The 22,533-nt window shown below is 36.1% G+C and overlaps 1 protein-coding gene across 1 annotated transcript in view; it reads left to right on the top strand.

The window, feature by feature from the left end:
- Positions 1-22,533, top strand: part of LOC145665293 (aldehyde dehydrogenase 1A1) — a 55,295-nt gene that overhangs the window by 21,110 nt on the left and 11,652 nt on the right. The window contains exons 5-6 of the mRNA XM_081732587.1: positions 4,217-4,407; positions 18,848-18,961. Coding sequence (XP_081588713.1) covers positions 4,217-4,407; positions 18,848-18,961 — 305 coding nt within the window. The remainder of the gene's footprint in view (positions 1-4,216; positions 4,408-18,847; positions 18,962-22,533) is intronic.

Genomic DNA, 22,533 nt, shown 5'->3' with positions numbered 1-22,533 from the left:
CGCCTTGCCCATCCGTCATACAATCCTGATTTTGCACCCAGCGACTTTCACCTGTTTCCGGCTTTGAAGAAAACTCTCGGTGGCAGGCGAAGTCACAGAAGCTGTTCGACACTTCTTCCGTAAGCAGAGCTCTGAAATTTTCCTGCAAGGGTTTTTGAAGCTTATAGACCAGTATGACAAATGTCTCAATGTACCGTACGTGGTACTTATGTGGAAAAGTAAAGGTATGTCTGATTTGTAAAGTCACGTGCTATTTTTGGTTTTGAATCTCCACCTCTGTCCACAGTCACCTGGAGAAATTTATTTTTGGATTCCTCCTCGTAGTTTTTAATTTTTTAAATTCAATTATTTTAAATCATGCAAAACCAGGGGCGTACGCAGGGAGTGTGTCCTGGGGGTCCTGACCCCTCCCCCCGAAATCCCGACTTTTTTGTAAATGTAGTCTACTTTTAGGAGCAATTTTAGAAATTTTCATATAATTTAGCGTCAAATTGTATTTGGACCCCCCGAAACGCTTTAGACCCCTCCCGAAATAAATTCCTGCGTACGTTCCTGTGCAAAACAATTATTATATGTTATTGTTATAAGTAAGGTATAGATTAATAATGTAATTGTAATTACCATTGATACATATGCTAATTTAAATCGTGACGTTCTCTAGTGCAACATCTTGTTTAACAACAGTAAATAATTCTTATTCTTACCGTAACTGACCGTATAACTACATGATTCGTTTCCCACGATATAAGGATATTTGATCATATCTTTCCGGTAACTATTAGATAACAAGTAATATGCGGTACACAAAGTTTATGATTTCAGTTCTCATAAAAGAGTTAACTGTGTGTTCTATGTTGTGAGGACTTGACCTGTTGTTAGAGTGTAAATTTCAAAAACAAGTGGGGAAAAGGCAAGCTGTAATTGCTTACTTACGAACAGACATATAATATAAAGTCTTTTCTCTTATCTTGGTGAATGAAGTTGAAAATAAGATGTATGATATTACCAACCATAAACTAATGCTGGTTTCCTTTTATATATAACTCCCTCGTAGCTATATATCAGCGTTTCCCAACCGGTGTGGTGCCGTGAATGGGCCGCTGGTGTGCCGCGAGGAATCGAAACAAAATTATTAATTTTATAGCAATCAAGTTGCAAAACGTAGGGAAAAATGTATATTTGTATTTCACATTACGGTGAACCTCTACTATGAATCTAGAATTTTAAGTTTCATACCGTGTTACTGTTCTGTACATTTCTAATGTTGAAAAAAAAATGGTTATCATTATGACCATTATTGCTTCTTTATTATTGCAGACTATTTCGTAACTTGAAAATTTAAAGTATCATTCAATCATTTCAACAAATTACCTACATTTGTGTTTTAAAAGTAAAAAAAAAAAAAAAAAATGTTCGTTCGTTATTTAGTGATCTTCCTTCTTAGTAAAAGGTTGGATACAGTTTTTAAAGAGAAAGCGTATTTTTAAAAAGCTGAGTCCAATATTTCATTGCATTTGTTTTCTATTTTTAAATTACAATGAAAAATAAGCATAATGATTTACTACGGGGAAAAACCAGTGATAGAGCTTTCTTCTCTGTAAGAAAATCAATAATCACAGAAAAAATACCTCCGTGCAGGGCCCTGCCGTGGAAAATCAGCGCCCAGGGCGAGAGTATACGACGGCGCCCCCATACATATATTCCAAACAATTTTCGTATCTTTTTTTCCTTTTTTTCTCCCGAATTTCGCCCCTCTTACTTCGGCGCTCGGGGCCGTTGCCCCGCTCGCCCCCCCCACGGCACGGTCCTGCCACCGTGTTTTATATTTAGAAATAATAATATCTATAAGTGTGCCGCGAGAATCCAAGTAACACCCGTAGTGTGTCGCAAGTTGGAAAAGGTTGGGAAATGCTGCTATATACAATTAGCGCATGCGTCTTCGATGGGGGAGACACGGGTTCGATTCCCAGTGCGAAATCATTTCGTTCCATCCCACATTAAGCTGTAGGTTCACGCCTCATATAGCCTGGGTGCTGAACGGGATGTTCAACTCCAACTCGACCGACCTAACCAACCTTTATACAGGGTGTTACAAAAATGTGTCACAGTGTTTCGGGAACAGATTCCTAACATCAAAATAAGAAAAAAAAGTTCATATAGACCTGTGCTCGAAAGTGCATAGTTTCGGAGTTATAGGGTGCCGAAAACGTGAAACAAGTGAACTTTAAAAGTTTATAGCTCCACTACTATGGGGCCTATCGTGGTCGGGTCGAGACATCACTGAGGAAGTGGTATGTGAACTAGGGATGGCCAGAACCGGATCCAGGTCTGGAACCGGTTCTGAAAATCGGATCTCCAAGAACCGGTTCCTCGCAGAACCGGTTCCGCTGGAACCGAAACTTTGTGATCATCCCTACGCTAAACCCGAGCTGCTGGCAGACTGTGAACAGTGTGCTAGATGAAATAAATGGTGGAAGCGACAGGCAGGCGCCCAGGCGGCGGCCGCTTGTCTCATTTGGCTAAATAAACTGGGTAACTGGCAAACTCACTGGCTAAACAGGCAAACTGGCCAAATCATTTGGCTAAACACCCACTTGTGGACCAATTTTTTTTTCTGGAGGCACAAGCGGGTCTGGGCGGGGAGGGCACAAGCGCATGGTCCTCTTTGCAGTGTTTTGAAGATGAACTTTGTGCTTCCTTTACGGGTCTTTGGTGACTTTCGGATCCAGGTGTCTGGAACCGGTTCCTAAGATCCGGTTCTGGAACCGGGTTTTCAGATCCAGATCTGGAACCGGTTCCTATGATCCGGTCCTAGAACAGTTTTCGGATCCAGGTCTGGAACCGGTTCCGAGGATCCGGTTCTGGAACCGGGTTTTCGGATCCAGGTCTGGAACCGGTTCCTAAGATCCAGTTCTGGAACCGGGTTTTCGGGTCCAGGTCCGGAACCGGTTCCAGAACCGGTTCTGAAAACCGGATCTCCGAGAACCAGTTCCTCGCGGAACCGGTTCCGCTGGAACCGGATCTTTGTGGCCATCCCTAATGTGAACTATCCAACTATTCATGTTTAAGAATGCCCCAGTACTTGCACACCAATTTTTAGAGAGGTAGGTGGAGAGTGATCAAGTATTCCCAAACAGCCTCTCTGAAAATGATTGTGCAAGTACCAGAGGTTCTGAAAGATTGATATTTGGATAGTTCACATACTAGTTCCTCAGTGATGTCTTGACTCGACTACAATCGGCCCTATAGCAGTGAAACTACAGACTTTTAAAGTTCATTTTTTTTTCTCGTTTTCGGCACCCTATAACTTCGAAACCATGCATTTCCGAGCACAGGTCCATATGAGCTTTATTTTGATATGAGAAATCTATTCTCAAAATATTGTGATAATTTTTTTGTAACACCCTGTATTTAAAACATCAAATAAAATCAGTGAGAAAAGAAAGTTGAATATAAACGCGACATCGAATAATCAAATTAAAAACTAGAGAAACTGATAATGTATAACGTTAGGAAAGAGGCTATTAACATTCTTACTTTAAAAATTTCAAGATTTCCTTGGGACATTAACACTTGGCTTTTTCTTTGACAAAAACTGACAACAGGGTAAAATTTTCCAGAGAGTAAAAGTTTCCAGGAGTTTTAAAAAAGGCGACGCTGACTCTGCTACCGCCACTATTAGGTCTGAACTAGCAGAATACCCGTTCTTCGCACGGGGAGAATACGTTTCATTTTGGACATAAAGGACACCAAAACCGTCACGAATGAACTTAGGGACATCAAAAACTATGGATTCGACACTAATATCGGTCATTTTCGATCATCCCTCTTCCTCAAGCTGCGTAGCTGAATCCGGATTTTAACGTCATCGGAAGTGTCACTGTTCATCTTAGCGACCCCCAAAACTATGGATTCGACAGTAATATCGACATTACATTTTGTTAGGATGAGAATAAGTAGTATTTAAAAAGTTTTTTTTTTTTTTAATTCATTATGCTTTTGCCTTCTGCCCATGTTTTACTTCACAAAATATCGACCATAATCGTACTTGTTAATGTTATTGGCTTCCTCCGAAACTAACTTCCTCTTAAGAGAGTACGGTACATTATAAGACGGATATCTGCCTAGTTTCTTAGAACTTCTACTTAAAATTTATTGCATACTCTGTACGTTTGTATTGGTACTAATTATTGACTCCTTTTTTTTCTTTTGGTAGATGGTCCATTTTTCTCTTTCACCCGCCGAGAGCCTGTAGGAGTCGTGGGGGCCATAATTCCCTGGAACTTCCCCATGGCTATCGCCTGCATGAAGATAGGCCCAGCTCTTGCAACTGGATGTACCTTAATTCTTAAGCCTGCCGAGCAAACCCCTCTGACAGCTCTTTACCTTGCATCACTCATTAAAGAGGTACTGACATCTTAATAATTTTACTTGCTATAGTTGTATTACATTATTTAAGAGTCCGTATCACCGCGAAAGTAAAATACCACTAATTTTACAGTAATTATGTGATATCTTCAAATAGATAAAAGATAATCGAAAAGTGGAACAAGACCTCCCTAGACGATGTTATTTTGCATGAGGTACCGTTATCACGAGTCAGCTAGTAGCTTTCCGTTTGCAATTATTTAGAAACGCGAAAATAAATGCCGAATCTCTGAATGGCTTGAAATCGAAAGCAGATAAGTGAGTCTTAATAATGGTATCTCACTCAAAATAATATTGTCTAGGGAGCTCTTGTTCCACTTTTCGATTATCTTTTATCTATTTTAAGATATCACATAATTACTGTAAAATTAGCGGTATTTTAATTTCGCAGTGATGAGGCCTCTTAATGTGTGTCCTATATGTAGATTTGCCTTCTTTATATACATGAGGGCCATTCAGAAAGTAATGCCTCCAAGGTGATGCTTTATTTGTCTTTGACTGATGGCACCGATACAGGTATCAGTGGAAAGCTTGCAGTGTCAGCTACAAATGGTGGCATCATTTTTCAACATACTCTCCATTACGGGCAACACACTTGCATCATCGCGAAACAAGGTTTTCTTCATGTCGTCGGCGAAGAATTGTGGTGGCTGCTGTTGACAACATTGTCGAACTGCTGTTCCACCTCCGCGTCACAACTGTAGCATTGACCCTTAAGGTGATGGGGAAGTTTGGGGAAGAGCCAAAAGTCGCAGGGTGCAAGATCCGGACTATAGGCAGGATGAGGCAGAATGTCAACAGCATTTTGCCAGCAGATGGGACAACTTTGAATTTTTTGGCGAAGGAGAGGACGTGTGGCGCTATTCCATCGACTGACGCAACGTTTCCGCGTCGTAATGATGTATCCACGACTCATCGCTGGCGGTGGATGTTCCTGGGCGCACAACCTCCCACAGTCAGAAATTCCAATGCCAGCCCGCTGTTTCAACCGGACGTCACCACTAGATGTCATGGATTGCTCCATTACTTTGAAAGTAGAAGAGATAGGAAGGTGAAACAAGTGACAGTTCATTAACAGTTCGGAATGTTTGCAGTACTATTGGCCAAGTAGTTGGCTTGGAGGCATTACTTTCTGAATCACCCACGTATATATGTATAATATTATTTACCTTCGTTATATGTAATGTTTGCTTTTCAATTCTGTCCAAATTATGTAATAATCTATGTTTCATATCATTATCAGCTTAACTAGAAATAAACTGTCATTAATGTCTTTCTGACCGGAAGACCTTTTCGTCTGAAAATAAGCTAAGAGAACATTAGATTTCGTAACATATAATTCTGGAAGTTACAAATACATTTGAGAGTACATTAGTATATAAAACGGACGATCTAACGATAAGAAATCAGTTTTAAATCACCATAATTTAAAAGAAATAGAAGGAAAAGAGTGTTGTGTAGAGATTTCTTTTTTTTTTTTTCCTCTTGACTTAACCTTGACACTGAGAAATCAATGAATTACATAATAAGTGAAATTCTAGGTAGTGTTGTAAAAAAACGGTTTTTTTTCTGTGAAGTTTTTTTTCAATAAAAAACATCGTTCTTTTTCATGTTTTTTTTCAAATGTCTGTTTTTTTTCTGGCAACTATTATTTATTGATTTACGTTGCAGATTATTGAAATAATCAACAGAACTTGAGTCGAAGCCCTCGTCACTTACAAATCTTTTGTTTCTTTGTACCTATATACTAGCAAAAATTGTGTGATTACTCCTTTCGGCCCGAGGTCATTTTTGGGGTTTTCCTACATTTCCAGTTAGTGACTTATTGCTCAAAAACCATTCATTCGATTGGTATTGTTAAGGCCTTGTATTTTAGAAAATGGATGTGACTATTTTTTGGTGTAAGTTGCGTTACAGTGTTGCCAATGGGTGGGAAATTATTGAGGGAAATGTAGGGGTGAAAATTTACAAAAAATATCCCTAACCGAATTTTATTTTATTTTATTTTATTTATTTATTTATTTTTTTTTTGTATCTAGTACCACTCCTGCTATATGGGTTCAAATCACCTAAAAGAATCTTTGGTGTGTTGACAAAGTACAGTGAAATCCTGAAGTCGCTTGCTTCCATCCAAAGAGGGAAAGAAAAAATTCTGTCATACACATGAAATTTTGACACTTTTTACGCCTCACAAGCAAAAATCAAATATGCCGGGGCTACAGCTTCTCTAATTGTCCTATTGAAACTTTTTATGGTGCGTTCTGTAGGGCAAAGAGGAAGCTTTCAGGTAGTGGTACGTTTGTTTCAAAGTAGCCAGTAAGAGGGTAATAATAGAGGGGAAAAGGGAAATTTTCCGAATTTTTTATGTGAAAGCGGGAATTAATTGTTTTGGCTGGAAATACTGCCATCAAACAGACGAAAACTATCTGAAATAAACCTTAGTACTCCAAGAATATATCCTACAAGTATCATGGCGATATATAACAAAGTAAGCAAGAAATTTAAAAAAAAATCTCATTCTACCTCAGAAATTCACCATTTTCTTACCATTTACAGAACATGGTTTATTATAAACCTCAACTGTACTTTCCCTAATTATTCTAGTGAAACTTTTTATGGTACGCTGTGTAGGCTAAGGATGAGGCTGTTAGACATTGTTTCATTTGTTCGAATGTAGCCAACAAGAAGGAAATAATAGAAATAAAAAGGGATTTTTTCCAGAATTTGCTCCTAAAATCTGGAATTAAAATTTTCTGTAGCTGGTAACACTGCTACCAGACAGACGTAAACTATCTTAAATTAAACATTGCTACACCACTAATATATCCTACAAGTATTATGACGATATTTAAGGAACAAAACTTCTAATTACCAAAAATATATTACGGTAAACAGAAAAGTAGGGAAAAACTAGAAAATCAAGCGTTAGAACCTAAATACGAATTTTTCGTGCGTTCCCTAATTACCCCATTGTAACGATCTGTACTTGCGTTTGTTACGTAAGGACAAATGTTCGATTGGCGTAAGTTGACTTGCACTCGGACGTATAGGTACGGATTTATAAACAAAAATTTCTAATTTTTTGCCCAAATTTTAGGAAAATTTAATTTCCCTAATTAGCATCACTGCGCGCAGGCCCGTCTAATTGATGTCAACAGTTAGGTATCCATCCGAGGTATCTACCTAGCAAGTCTTAAGGAGGTCCTTCTACTACGAAGGAAGCTACAAGGAAAAAAGAAGTAAAGGAAATACGAAATCAGAAAATTCTCGAATTTTTGACTGGGGTGAAATTTGAGAAGGAAATTCGACACCAGAAGAAAAAAATTAATATGATAAACTATAGTTTATCCATATTTTGAAAGAATAATATCCCGATATCTTAATTAGTGTCCACACAGGAGTGGATTAAACAAATGACACACCCGTGTGTGCCACTTTGGCCACCTGGGCCACCGAGTATACATTTGATTACATTTTTTGACTACTAATTCGTGTTTTTGTTGTAGTTATAGTCTCGACTAATAATAATATCGTTGTTGTAAACAATAACTTTATAAGGAAAATTTTCTCTCCTTTTTACATCTTAGTTCCAACACTGTTGGTGAGAAATGCAGGGTGTTTCAAAATGAATTTTGGGGTTTTAAGTCTTCGTAGTACAGTACTTATCACATTTAACGTACAATTATAAGCAATGCGTCAAGTAAAAGGGCACCTCAAACAGTCTTTGCTACAATTGTTCAATGTGAGATTCATTCGTCACACGGCACACATCTAGTCGATAGGCGAGAAAGGCCCATAAACTTTCCGCCATATGGCACAAAACACATTCAGTTTAGGGGAGTCTCGTTTCAAGTGTACCATCTCCTGAGGATTTGCTGACGGCCAGATACAAACATTATCAGTGTTCACATTAGCTCTTAGGTGAAATGTCGATTTATCACTGAAGACGACACGATCCAGAAAATCTTCATTGTTATGCAGCAATATTTCACTTGCGAAATTGGCACTTAAACCGTAGTCTGTAGGCTTTAGACCTGTAGCAATTGCAAACGATAAGGACGTAGTTGCAAGCGTCTCCTTAATATTCTTCACACAGACCGTTGCACTGTACAGATTCAGTCTTTATTAAAGCACAAAAAAAACTTTCTGCTCTCTAGTCTACATCTTTGCTGCTTGCTCTTTCTAACGGCAGGCAGAAGAAACAATGCACGTACATGCGTGAGTACAAAACTATTTGAGTTGCTCTTTCATTTGATATAATATTTATAACTGTAAGTTAATTGTAATTAGGGATGGTACCGAGACCGAGACTAGTCTCGGTCTCGTCTCGGTCTCGTCTCGAAATATCGAGACGAGACCGAGACCGAGACGAACTTTTATATACCGAGACGAGACCGAGACCGAGACGGACTTTTAAATACCGAGACGAGACCGAGACCGAGACAGACCTCTATAAATCGAGACGAGACCGAGACGAGACTTAGGTCAGTCTCGAAAGTCTCGGTCTCGTCTCGAATATTGATATTGATAAATACTAAAATTGCCTTCACTCAAAATTTGTTTCGTTGCTGTGTTAGATAATATGAGAACGGCTGACTGATGTACAGTGGCGTATTTAGGGGGTGGTTATCGCGCTCAAACCCTCCCGAAATAAATTTCTGATAATTTTTTTGCATTGCACGTACAATGCAAATGTTTCTTACTCGTTCCTCAAGACTCTCCAGAAACAAAATCCACTGCTGGTGCAAATAGAATTCTCTCCCTCCCTCTCTCTCTCTCTCTCTCTCTCTCTCTCTCTCTCTCTCTATATATATATATATATATATATATATATATATATATATATATATATATATATATATATATATATATATATATATATATATATATGTGTGTGTGTGTGTGTGTGTGTGTGTGGTCGCGGTGCCACCCAGGTCCGCCCTGCATGGATTCCCGGGCCCAAGGGGTGAGTGGTACCTCGTTCGATAGGTCTTGAAAAACTAAAAAGCATTGTGGCAAAAGATCTTTCATATCGGGCACTGTATTCAAAATGGCCGCCAAGACATGTTGCCTCTATCAGATACAGTAAAACGTGCAGTACCACTAATATGAAAACGGTTGAACATAAATGAACCAAACAAAAACTCAAATAGAAAATGTCATGTGGCACATTGATCTTTATTGTCGCGGAGACTCCCAGGGCCACCCTTCATGGGGGCCCAGGGCGCAACTTCAAAATTGTAAATGGAAACATGGGGTGAATGATACCTCGTTAGACATATCTTTAAAAACTAAGGAGTGCTGTTGCAAAAGATTGTTCATATGGGTCACCGTTTTCAAAATGAGCACCGAGACATGGTTCCTGCATCAGGTAAAACGTCCAGTATCACTAATATGAAAACACCAGAACAAATATTCGAATAGGAAACCACAGAGGGTATTTATCATTCTATAACTCGGGAATGTTGCAACAGTCGAAAAGGTGATTAGAGTGAAAGTGCCATAATGGAAAGAAAGAAATCTAACTCCTAGAAAATTATCGCTCCAACCTCACTTCGTAAGTGAATGAAGCGCGAAGGATCGGTGAAATTGCAAATGAGAGCCTTAGTTTTTGCAAATTGTATCTACAAAACAAAGTTATTTAAAATGTGTTTTTATAAGAGATAAATGTCTCTGTAATGGGTTAGAGTATGTAAAATTCTTGTTAAATGGTATCTTCCATTTTGATTGCAGGTAATGGTTTGATGCAAAAATGAATCAACTGAAATGCGAAACAAATTTGTCGAACAATGCAATTTTAGAACAATGTTTACAAACGTTGGTTTTGTTCAACAGTCGTCTGCATGATATTGGTTCGCTTCTTTTCCTTCTATGTCTTCTTGCATGTGATAGAATATGTGTTTCACTGAGATGTCCACATTTACATTCCGAATAACTTTCAACGGTAATTTCAGTTGTGATCCTTAGTAACGAAACGGTACATACTGATGCAGATATGTCCCAAAAATCTTGCACGCAATGCGTTAAATTATCAAAGGCGAAGAGGTGGGTAAAATGTTGTTAAACTTGAATTTCACCTTATTTTTATTCACCTTATTTCACTTTATTTTTATTCATTATAGTACCAGTCATTTGTACACACAAGTGTTTCAGACAAACCATATCTATTGCAAATAAAAAGTGAGGTTCTCATTTGAGATTTTACCATTCATTCCCGCTTCACCTACTTACGGACAGAGATCGGAAAGATCATTTTCTGTCATTTCCTCTTTTGCATCATGTCAATTATACTTTAATAATCTTTTTTTTCCGTTGCATTATATTCGAGCCGTGGAATGAGAAATACCCTCTGTGCTTTATTACACGAGTTCTATTCTGTTCATTTATCTCCAACTATTTTCATATTAGAGGGCTAGTGGTACTGGACGTTTTATCTGATACAGCCACCATGTCTTGGCGGCCATTTTGAAAACGGTGACCGATGGGAAAAATCTTATATCCGCGGACACAGCCTATGATCAGGGGAGGGGCTAAACCATGGTTTGCCGCTTTATCCAGTGTAAAGAAAATAGGATTGAAGCCCATTTTATCCAGTGCATACCTGAGCGTTAAGGGGGGCTATAGTCCCTATAGCCCTCCCCTAGGATATATATTTAAAATGCTGAAATTTTGTACCAAGTTGGGAAATTCTTCTTGATACTCTGCAATATCACTAGATAAACAAGCAATGTTGCTAAAGCAAAATAAAGTTGTATTTTCTCAAATTACGCTACGTAAAGTATTACATATTTCTAATTTAGTTATTTAACCAAACCACAATAGCCCATACATTATTTATGTAGCTTGGAAATCTTTAATAACTCAAATGGCATGGACGGTGCAATACGCATCAACTGTACCTTAGCGTCAAATACTGTGATCATGGTATAATATATTTCGAATGAATGAAGGAACAAAGTTACAAGAAACGAAAAATTTAAATGTTTCTAAAGACTTTACTTCGAAAACGCGCTGACATATCACGTCTCACCATGCAGATGCTTCCAAAAGACGTAATGCTTATAACGCCATCAGAGATGCCAAACACATTGGTAGTGATTGTTGTACTGCTTAAAATGACGCATTATCAGTTTTTGGTGGTTTTAATTACAAGTCGCAGTTACATTATTTTAAGCAGTGTTGCCCACTTAAATAGATAGCTAAATATTATTCTAAATATGTGTAAATAACGTAGATAAACTGCAAAATATTTTAAAATTACTCGTAATTTGTTTTATGGTGCAAGAATGCTTTCAAGAGACGATGTTTTTCATAGTCTTTGGGCTACTTATAATGTTAATGTTTAAATCTTCGTTCCAGCAATACATGTAAATGCAAATTGTAACTGAAATGTACAAATGTACAGCAATACATGTAAATTAAATGTAACTGATACATTTTCAGTAACACTAGTTGTTCTCCCTAAGCCTTAGGCCTGGTGTACACTTTAGATTAAGACCGTGCTTAATTAAAAGTTCTAATTGCACCCTAATTACATTTCACTTGCTTTAGTTTGTCCACCGACCACCGCAAACTCGATCCATACCATATAGCTATATGCAATTATTCAAGAACTTACAGTTAGTAATACACAGTGTTAACTTTTGTTTTGTTTTGTTTTAGTTTAACGTCCCACACTTATGCTAGGGCGGCTAAAGGAGACGTGCAGCTAATGATTATAGTGGAATCCGAACCACTTCGGTCGTTCAACTTTATCCCTACCGGAAATCGAACTCGGGACAACGCGAACCGAAATCAAGAGTTCTAGCCGCTAGACCAAATGGGGGTTCTTACATTGTGTTGATTTAAATCATTCAGTCAGTGTTGTCAGATCCGATGATTAAAAAGTAGCGTGTCTGTACTCCGAAAGTAGCGAATTCGAATTATTTGTAGCCCAAATATATAGAAATGAATACTGATGGTGCTAATGAAATAATTTAATATAAGCTGGAAAGTGTGCTGGACGCATTGCAAGAAGAAATTATGATCGACGGACGAAAACAATTCTAGACTTGATACCATGAGACAAAAACAGCCTAGGAAACCTCCGCATACAAGAAGGTGTGACGAAATCAAGAGCCACCGAGGAGTAACCTGGAAAAGAATTGCCCAAGTTAGATAGTTGTGGAGAAGAATTGGAAAGACCTTCATCCAGTAATGGATTGATAATGGTTGATTATGATAGTGGTGATGATTTTATTATATCTGGACCTCAGAGGTAAACTAAATCAAGTCATAATTTCGTAATTTTACAGAAGCGAAAAACCGGTTCCTCAACTAAGACTAAATATATAACTTTTACTAGGTAAGGTAGGGTAAAAATGGATCCAAAATTTAATGAAAATCATAGAGCGAAAAAAGTATTTTTGACTATTCTATCCATCATGTTACAGCAAAACTACGAAGAGTAATACAAAAGAAAACTAGAAAGTTAAGAATCACTTGTTTTGGCGAGTGAGAAAAATAGATACAGATAACTCGAATTACCTATATACTTATATAATATGTATGTCCATGTTTCGCAACTAATTTTCAATCAATATAAAATTTCAACGTAATAAACGCAAAATTAGTTTTCTCGAATAAAGATTGCTTGCACCGTTTAGAGCTCAAGAATAAAATTAATCTATATTACGGCACTGGATATGTGCTTATGTATTGCATTACGACTTTATGAACTTGTATAAGATACAAAATGCACTAAATATGAGACGCGAACTATGCGAAACATCGGACTTTGAATTTAACTTGTTTTGTGATCCAACTCGAGACCTCACATAGCAAAGATGAATGTAGTATAGGGTGACCAAATCGTCAACTATAAAAAACGGGACACCTTTTATTTCTGGATAGGTTGCTCCCCTAAATATATCTCTCCGTTCTCTCTCTCTCTCTCTCTCTTTTTTTTTTTTTATTTCTCACAAAAAAGGGCAAATTTACACTTTTTCGTTTTAAAACCTATTGAAAAGGTTGTGGAATTAATTAGATAACAAGTAACTATCAGCAGCTAACAAAAATGAAATATTTGAAAACATTACTAAAAATATATGAACACTCAAATCTGTCACCCACATGATTTATAATTACTCTCAGCATCGGATTCCAACTCCTTTTATTTGCATTTTCTTACTTTTAAACATTATTTCACTTACAACTAGTTTTGTTTTTTACTTTCACTTTTATAGTTCTGTAGCTTTGTTCCCCTTTTGTAGTGTGTTACATCTTAGTCAAATCACGAAAACACTGTACTGTACTGATGATAGCGCCTCAATCTTTCATCGCCCGAAATAGAGAGTAAAAACAGCTTAAATTTGTTCTCATAAGACTTTCACCCCCTTGCATTGTCGCCTGCGGAGTGGGGAGGACTAGGAGAGAAAACAGTGCAGCTACCACATCTAATATCGCAAACGTCGTAATGACGTTGCTCAGTAATTAAACACATTCCAATGTAATCACATAGCTTAGAAAATAATCATATAAATTAGGAAATGTTAGCAATTCGAAAGGTTTTTTGAACCCAGTGTAAGTAAATACGGGACATTTTGGCGTCCCGGGAGAATTTTTCGGGACACTGGGAATGATAGTGAAAAAACGGGCCAATCCCGTTTTTACGGGACGGTTGGTCACCCTAGTGTAGTAGCTCCCACCACAAGGTTCAGGACGTTCGTGTTATAAAGTGTCAATTAAACACGGAAATGTGAAACGCTAATAAAGCATTCATCAATTTCAAACAAAATACGTATATTGTAGTAATAATTTACCCTATTTGTTAAGATAATGAACGTTATATTCTGTTTTTAAAATGACAGTCAAAGCAGAATGTATTGAATAATGAGAAATTGTAAAGTTTCAATTTTGGTACGATTAAATACATTCGTGCTGCTATGTGTTGCGTTATCCGTTAGGAGGTATTGAACAATTCTGATTCAAAGGAAGGAAATAAACTACTGTATAGTACTGGAGTTAATTTAATAGAGTTTAATTGTATAGGCAGTTCTGAGGCTATATGAGACAAAGTCTATTGCTGAAAGTGAAATATGGGTTTTATTAGGGTTTTAGGGTGATATACCCATTGAACCTAGGATACGCGCATGGAAAGCATTAGCACTAGCAAATTAGCTATGAAGAGGTACACCATAATTCTAAGTCAAAATGAAAGGAAAAAATAAGCGGAAACGACAAACTGTACGAGAATAATACTTTCACTATTTTAATTTCACACTATTTATTTCGAGACTTTCGAGACTTTCGAGACGAAACCGAGATTTGGTACTCGAGACCGAGACCGAGACCGAGATAAGCATCTGTTGACCGAGACGAGACCGAGACCGAGACGGTGATATTTTACTCGAGACGAGACCGAGACCGAGACCGTTATTTATCAACCGAGACGAGACCGAGACTGTACAAAGTCTCGTCTCGTCTCGTCTCGATACCATCCCTAATTGTAATAGATACTACAAAGTTTCATAACCCTAATATTAATTTTGAAACACCCTGCATTACTTCAAATTGTGTCATCCTATATTCATGTCTTGTATATACATATCATCAGGGCTGGCCCTAGGCAATTTGTCGCCCCGTGCAATGGCATAATTTGCCGCCTCCCCCTTCTATAGAAAGAATAAATCTTCAAAGTCATGATTTTAATTATGCTACTCCAGCAAGAAGGGGAGGGTAAGTGCAGTTGCACTCAGAAAGGCTTAAATACTTACTAAAAATGCAATCCCCTTGAGTCTGTTTTTTTTTCTTTAAATATTAATCTATTATGTTAGTGAAAGATAAAGCAAACACACCTGCAGAAGAAAGATGGTAATCCTTTTTATAGAATTCACTATCGAGCTTCAATCTCAATGTATCAGTTTACAATTCCAGTGCAACTAGCTCTTTTATCTTTATTTCTTGATTTCTCTTTTATATCTGTTAACATTTTTTAAAGAACTTGTTTCTATCTTCAATGATAAGGAACTTGTTTCTGACAAAAAACACGACTAGTTGTCATATCAAAACTGTGATAACTTACTAAATGGAACAGATATTCACTACTATTCGAGAATTGAATTCTTGCATTTGGCAACAATCAAGCAATTTGTGCTCGGATTTATTCGACCATTTGCTTTAGCATTGTCCATGTGGCCTTAAACTAATGCAACCTAAACATAATTTATGAATGTAGTATTCAAATAGAAGGTCAGCTTAGTAAATGTAACTACCATCATCATGAAGTCTGTTTCCAACAAGAAATATTTAATTTAAATAATATACTTATGACAGATTTTGCCGGACCATCCAAACTTGCCGCTCCACGCAAATGCACGTGTTGCATATATGGTAGAGCCGGCTCTGCATATCATATATATCTTGTCGACAAATTATTTATATATGACATTTAGAAAAATACATTAGGCAAATTAGTATTAGTTTTTATCTTTAGACAAGTTATTTGAATTTTATACTGTTCGCAGGGGTACCCACAAGGGGGGACTATGACGCAAACTGCGTCATTGAAATATTTGGGGGGGGCTAAATCTATATAAATATGTTTGAGGGGGTGTAAAAATTAATCGAAAAGATTTTTTTTTCATGGAAGAACACCTACGGATAGACAATTCAGGGGGGTGCGTCATGGACCTGAGGGGGGGGGGCACCACTGCTATTCGTGACATTATTTTCGTACTTATTAAAGGCCTGCTTTCACGAAAAAACAAAATTACATTTCTACTTTTATTTCTTAGTTGATATTGATGAAAACTGCTGAAACCCGAATTGTTAATAGATATGGTATTCATGTAAATTGTAAAATATTTGTAGCGTATCAGTATCTAGCATTTAATTTATGTTGCATTTTACGGTGATTATACCTACATACAAATATTTAATACTTAAATAGACGTAAGATGCATTACAAATGACTCTTTGAAAAAAAACGAAATTTAGAAAAAAAACGAGAGGCGATGTTTTTTTTCTAAAAAAAACGTACATTTCTGAAAAAATACGAACGGTTTTTTTTTCTATTTACAACACTAATTCTAGGTAAATGTATAATATTGGATGCTTATTTAATGACTGGAGAAGAGAAAATTGGCCGATAAGTACTTGGTACTGATTAATTATTGTAATGTTTAAAGAGATATCCCATATCAACTGTACGAAAGTTACATAACAGAACTTCTTGTCTCAGTAAATAAACATGCAAATGTGATTCAGCATGTTTTTGCCATGCGATGGAGTTTATCTCTATGTAAAGCATTGACTCCATGTGAGAAAGTTGTTTCTTAGTTCAGTGGTTCTCAAACGATGTGTCGCGACACACTGCTGTTGTCATACAGTCCCCTAAGGTGTGTCGCGAAATTTTAGAATTTAAAAATCATGAAGAATTTAATAACAATGAGTTAAAATCAAGACAGACTATACTATAGATATACCACATTAACTTGACACCTAGTCTTCCGTTCCGAGCGCTGCTATCGGCTGAGGGAATTCCACTACCTTTGGCTAAGGCTCTCTCGCTTGGTAACAGCTGAACCCTTATTGGCTCAACCGTGGGTGTGGCGAGGGTATAAACTTTAGTTCGCATATTTGCCACGGCTCAAGACATTTTGACAGCACTATATCAACACCTCCAGCGGTAGCAATAATGATCAGTGATCATAGAATTATTAAAAAACTAATTGGTTTCACTATATTATTATTATTATTATTATTATTATTATTATTATTATTATTATTAATATTATTATTATTATTATTATTATTATTATTGATAGAAGTCAGTAGAGAGCTTTTGTGAACGCGGCATTGAACCTCTGGGTTCCATAGGCCATACAGAGAGAGAGAGAGAGAGAGAGAGAGAGAGAGAGAGAGATTATTATTTATAATAATAAAATATCAATCGTGTCCTGGACTTCAGTAAAGTGTGTCGCCAGTCTAAAAAGGTTGAGAACCATTGAGTTAGTTTACTGGAGAATTAAATCATAGTATTACTTTTCGATTTTAAATTACATAATATATAAAATATTTTCTCAATATGGAGGTCGCGAACGGAGGTAACAAAAATGTAATTAGGATCTAGTAACAGAAAAAAAATTAAAAGAATATTTTAATTTGTTATTTTGATAAGTACATTTTTATGTCCATACTTATTGTGAAATACATCAAAACGTATTAAATTATTAAAAATCCGTATTAAAAACATATTGGAATAAAAATTAAAAGAATCTGGTGAAAAACTGCAGATTGAAAAGGAAGAAAAAATAGAATAGGGCCTACAACGAAAACCAATTAAAGTCAGTGGCGGCTTTAGTGGGTAAGCCGGATAGGGATGGGTCCACCCAAACATTTTGAAAAATATAAAAAAAAATATATAAAAGATAGAATAAAGAGTGAATATATTTTCCACTATTTATATTAATGTTAGATTATTATTTAAGCAATAGCATCAACCACTACTGTAAAAGTAATTTCCTACTGTCATGAAATGAAATGAAATTTTTGAGTTTTACGTCCCACGATTATGCCGGTTAGGCTAAAGGAGACGGTGAAGATGAGAAATGAATGAAATGGTGGAATGAAGAAAGTGGGAGGAAACGGGAGAACCCCGAGAAAACCCACGCACACGGTGTTTGTCCACCACAAAGTTCACTTGGCGGGAGCAGGGTTTGAACCCGAGACCCCTAGCACCAGAGGTGAACGCTCTACCACTGAGCCACCGCGGCCCCCCTTTCCTACTGTCATTAATCAATCAAGTGTGTATATGTATCTATAAGCAAGGGAGCGAGCCTATCCAAAATTAAAATCCTAAAGCTGCTCCTGATTAAAGTATACAGTTAAAAATGATGACTACTTATATACAAGTGTAAACGATAAGCGAGTTCCAGGGGGAGTCGTGATAGAAATAGGTTGAGAAAGCCTGATCTATAAAATACTCGATTCAATGCAGAACTTAATTTTATGAGCGTAGACATCGAAGTCAATAATTGATAGATTTATAATTGTGTTTAATTAATCAATTGTTAATATATTAATACATTAGTAATATATAATAATTATAAAATTGAAATTATGTTTTTAAAATTATTGTTTTTACCTATAACTGTTAATGCTGTTTCCTGTATAATTTCCGGCATAATTTAAGTGGAGTCTGTCTTGTTTCAACTAATAGACCCTATATTGAAAATCATATCAGAATAAAGTGTAAATGAATTAATAAATATATGTATTTAAAATCGAAAAAAAAAAATTCCATTGCCATAAATTTCTAGATGGTCACAATATAATGGAAATACCGTCTACTATAGTGAATTACTTTTTGTTTCTCGAATTTCAAATTAAAATTGGATACTGGTTAATTCTAAATACAGTGTATGTATTTTTCTTTTAGGCTGGTATTCCTGCTGGTGTTGTGAATATTGTACCTGGGTACGGTCCAACAGCGGGTGCAGCCATCTCCTCACATCCAGATATCAACAAAGTAACCTTCACCGGATCTACAGAGGTATGATCATAACATCAGATTACACATATTAGATAATATATTTCTTTCTCTTTACATACATTAAGGAAAAAAAAACGAAGTAATAACTGGGAATAGCAGTCCTGTTTCAAGGATGATAACGTCTAATGATAACAAGGATACAGAGATGTGTTTATTCAGCTTATCATGTTGGTAGTGTAAAATATCCATCAATAATTTCTTCAGATAAACTTCCTCCAGTTGGCTGTTACGTATTATATTTTTGATGCAATAATAATAGTAATAATAATAATCAGTGGCGTATTTAGGGGGGGCTTCCGGGCTTAAGACCCCTTGAAATCTTACTTACTATAGTAAAGTATATGAAATATCTTGCAGAATTTTCACATTTTCAGGCAAATCCCCCCCGAAAGTTAGCAAACCCCCCCCGAAACAAAATTGTAAATACGCCACTGATAATAATAAACAAATAGTTGTTGGACTCGGGCTTTATACTCTAGGTTAAAATCGTGCTTAATTGAAAGCTATATGTTAAAATAATGCTTAATTAAAAGCTGTATGTTAAAGTAATGCTTAATTAAAAACTAAGTTAAAATAATGTTTAATTAAAAGCTATGTTAAAATAATGTTTAGATAAAAGCTAAATGTTAAAATCATGCTAAAATAAAAGCTACATGTTAAAATCATGTTTAAATGAAATCTATAAGTTAAAATCATGCTTAATTAAAAGCTATATGTTAAAATAATGCTTAATGAAAAGCTATATGTTAAAATCATGCTTAAGTAAAAGCTATATTTTAAAATCACACTTAATTAACAGTTTACGTTAATGAATTTATTTATTTATTTATTGAGTTTGCGCAACAACAAACATACGATTACACATATAATAATGCTGAAATCTTAATATGGTTACTGTACTTGTGCTAATAATAAAAAGCAAAACATGTTAATATTTAGTATAATCAATATCCGTTTTCAAATAATTAAATTAAAACAGTATTTAAGTTGCAATTAAATCGTCATAACTGTTTTAAATCGACGAATTGTCTGCACGCTAGTGACATCTATTGGCGAAATTGTTTATTACTAGGAATTGACGTAACACTCAGACATTTTTTTTTAAATAGGACTAGCCTTTAGCTAGGGATTCGCCCCCAGACATCCAAGTTTGCTTCTTCATACGCATTTTATTTTTATCACTACTCCTGCTAGATATGCCTAATTCTTATCGATGCAGAAGATGTCTGATTTAAATAATATGGGGAAGATTTTCAGTTTCTCATAAAACCCCAGTAAAGTTGGAACTTTTTACTTTTGGCTATTTACTTAGTTAACTGTATCAAAAGCCTACGAACAAACCAAATTTTAAGTTTCTGTTTCAATTTCAATAACACATACATTAGATTTAATATCCAGAAAACCTTCCATTTTAATAGCATGGGGGAATTTTTCATCTCCCTTTCTATCTTCTGAAAATGTAAAAAATATATTTTTAACATTTTCCCTGTTGGTTTCTCTCTTAAAACTATAAGCATACTAAATTCTTACTTTCCATGTCGCCTGAAGTAGGATATTATGTCAGTAAATGATTTCATGTTCCTTTATACAAAGTTGTATATTAGAAGATAATACAGTATAGACACCATCTGACAATTATATATACACACACATTTTCGTAGGTAATTTTCTTGTTGGAATGAAAATATCTTTCTGTTAAATATTAATCTAGATTCATTATCTTTTACTTTACATAATACTTTCGCGTTGGTGTTTCGTCACATGCTTTAGTGCGATCCTTTATTCATTCATTATCGTAGGTATTCTGTTCTTATTGGCAGGTCACTTGCCGCAGCTGAGAAGTGTCCATGCTCCATGGTCTTCAGCTAACCTTTTGGTCTTCACATATGATATTAGTGCTTTTATATCGTCCATTAATTGTAGCCTTCTTCGCTCCCTCCCTCTCTTTCCTGCCACCATACCCTCTAGCACGTCCCTCATGATACAGTTCCTTCTTAGTCAATGTCCCAAGCAGGTTTTCGTCCTCTTCTCAGTAATATCTAAAATTGTTCTTTTCTTCCCTACCATTTCTAACACTCTCTCATTTTTTTCCACTTGATCCAACTAATTCTCTCAATTCGTCTCCACACCCACATTTCGAAAGTTTCCAGTCGTTTCTCATCACTTTAGCGGAATATCCACGTTTACGCCCGATACTAGCATAATACTCCGCATAAAGCATTTTATGAGTTTTTTCTCAACTCTTTATTCAAAGTCCCATAAAACAAACTTTTTCTTCCTCCTACAGGCTCTTTCTGGCATTCCTATCCTTCTTTTATTTCACGTCCACACTTCATATCATCACTAATAATACTACCCAGATATCGAAAGCTATTTATTTGCTCTATTTTCTCCCCTCCAACTTTTATATTTGACACTGACCGCTTCGTTCCAGTCATCATGACTTTTGTCTTTCTCACATTATGTTCATCCCATATTCTTCACAGTCCTTCAATTTTTCTAACATTCTATTGATTTTCTTCTCAGATTCTGCAACAAGCGCTATATGAACTCCAAATCTTATACATCTAATAATTCTACTTCCAATTGAAATGCCTTCTTCATCTTATAGGCTCTTTTTTTCATTATCTCTTCTAGATAGATGTTAAATAATATAGGCGAATGACAGCATCTCTGTCGAACTCCTCTTCTAGTTTCACTCTCCTCTGTCAGTTCCTCCCCTATTCTAACACTTACTTGTTGATTCATATATAAGTTTCTTATGACTCTTTGGTCTTTCTATTCCAACTCAATCTTCTTTAGAAGTCTCAACAACAAATCCGAATTCACGCAGTTAAAACCCTTTTCTAGATCAATAAATACCACATACACCACTTTCCCTTTTTCTATAAACCTTTCACCGAACGCCCTTAATAATCCAATTGCATCTCTTATGCCCTTACCTCTCCTGAACCCGAACTGTTCCTCCTCAACTTTTTCATCTGTTCTTCCTTCTGTTCAGTATTCGGGGCAGAATTTTAGCTGGATGAGATATGAGATTAATAGTTTTGTAATCCTTACATCTCTTTGGGTTCGATTTCTTAGTCATCGTTACCATGATTCTATTCAAGAAGTCTTTTGTTAATTCTCCTGTTTCATATATTTTCTTGCTGAGTCGGAACAATTCTTTCTTGTGTTTGTCCCCCATATTTTAAATGATTTCGATCGTTATATCCCGGCTGCCTTCCCATTCCTAATCTCGGATATAGCTTTTTCAAACTCATCCCGAAGAACTCTAAACCCTTTATCACCCTCGCGTACTTCATTTTTTACTTGAAGGCCACATAGTCTGTCCCTACTCTCATATAACTTTATTGATTAGTTTAGATTAAAATCAAGGTTCATTACATCATTAACCTTTATGCGTAATCAGCACTCCGTCGCTAGACTTAAATCGCTTTACTTTGATAAAGGATTCGTTGAATTTTATCCACTATTTCGTCTGGAGTTACGAAAAGACAAACATTTCCTTAACCAATTTTTAAGAACAGATTCAGCATGAGTCAAAAATGATTACTCGTAATAAATATTCC

This window comes from Thermobia domestica, chromosome 1 (assembly GCF_964235325.1).
Source record: "Thermobia domestica chromosome 1, izTheDome1.hap1.1, whole genome shotgun sequence".
In the NCBI taxonomy this organism is placed as follows: domain Eukaryota; kingdom Metazoa; phylum Arthropoda; class Insecta; order Zygentoma; family Lepismatidae; genus Thermobia; species Thermobia domestica.
This window is presented reverse-complemented; position numbering and strand designations above follow the sequence as displayed.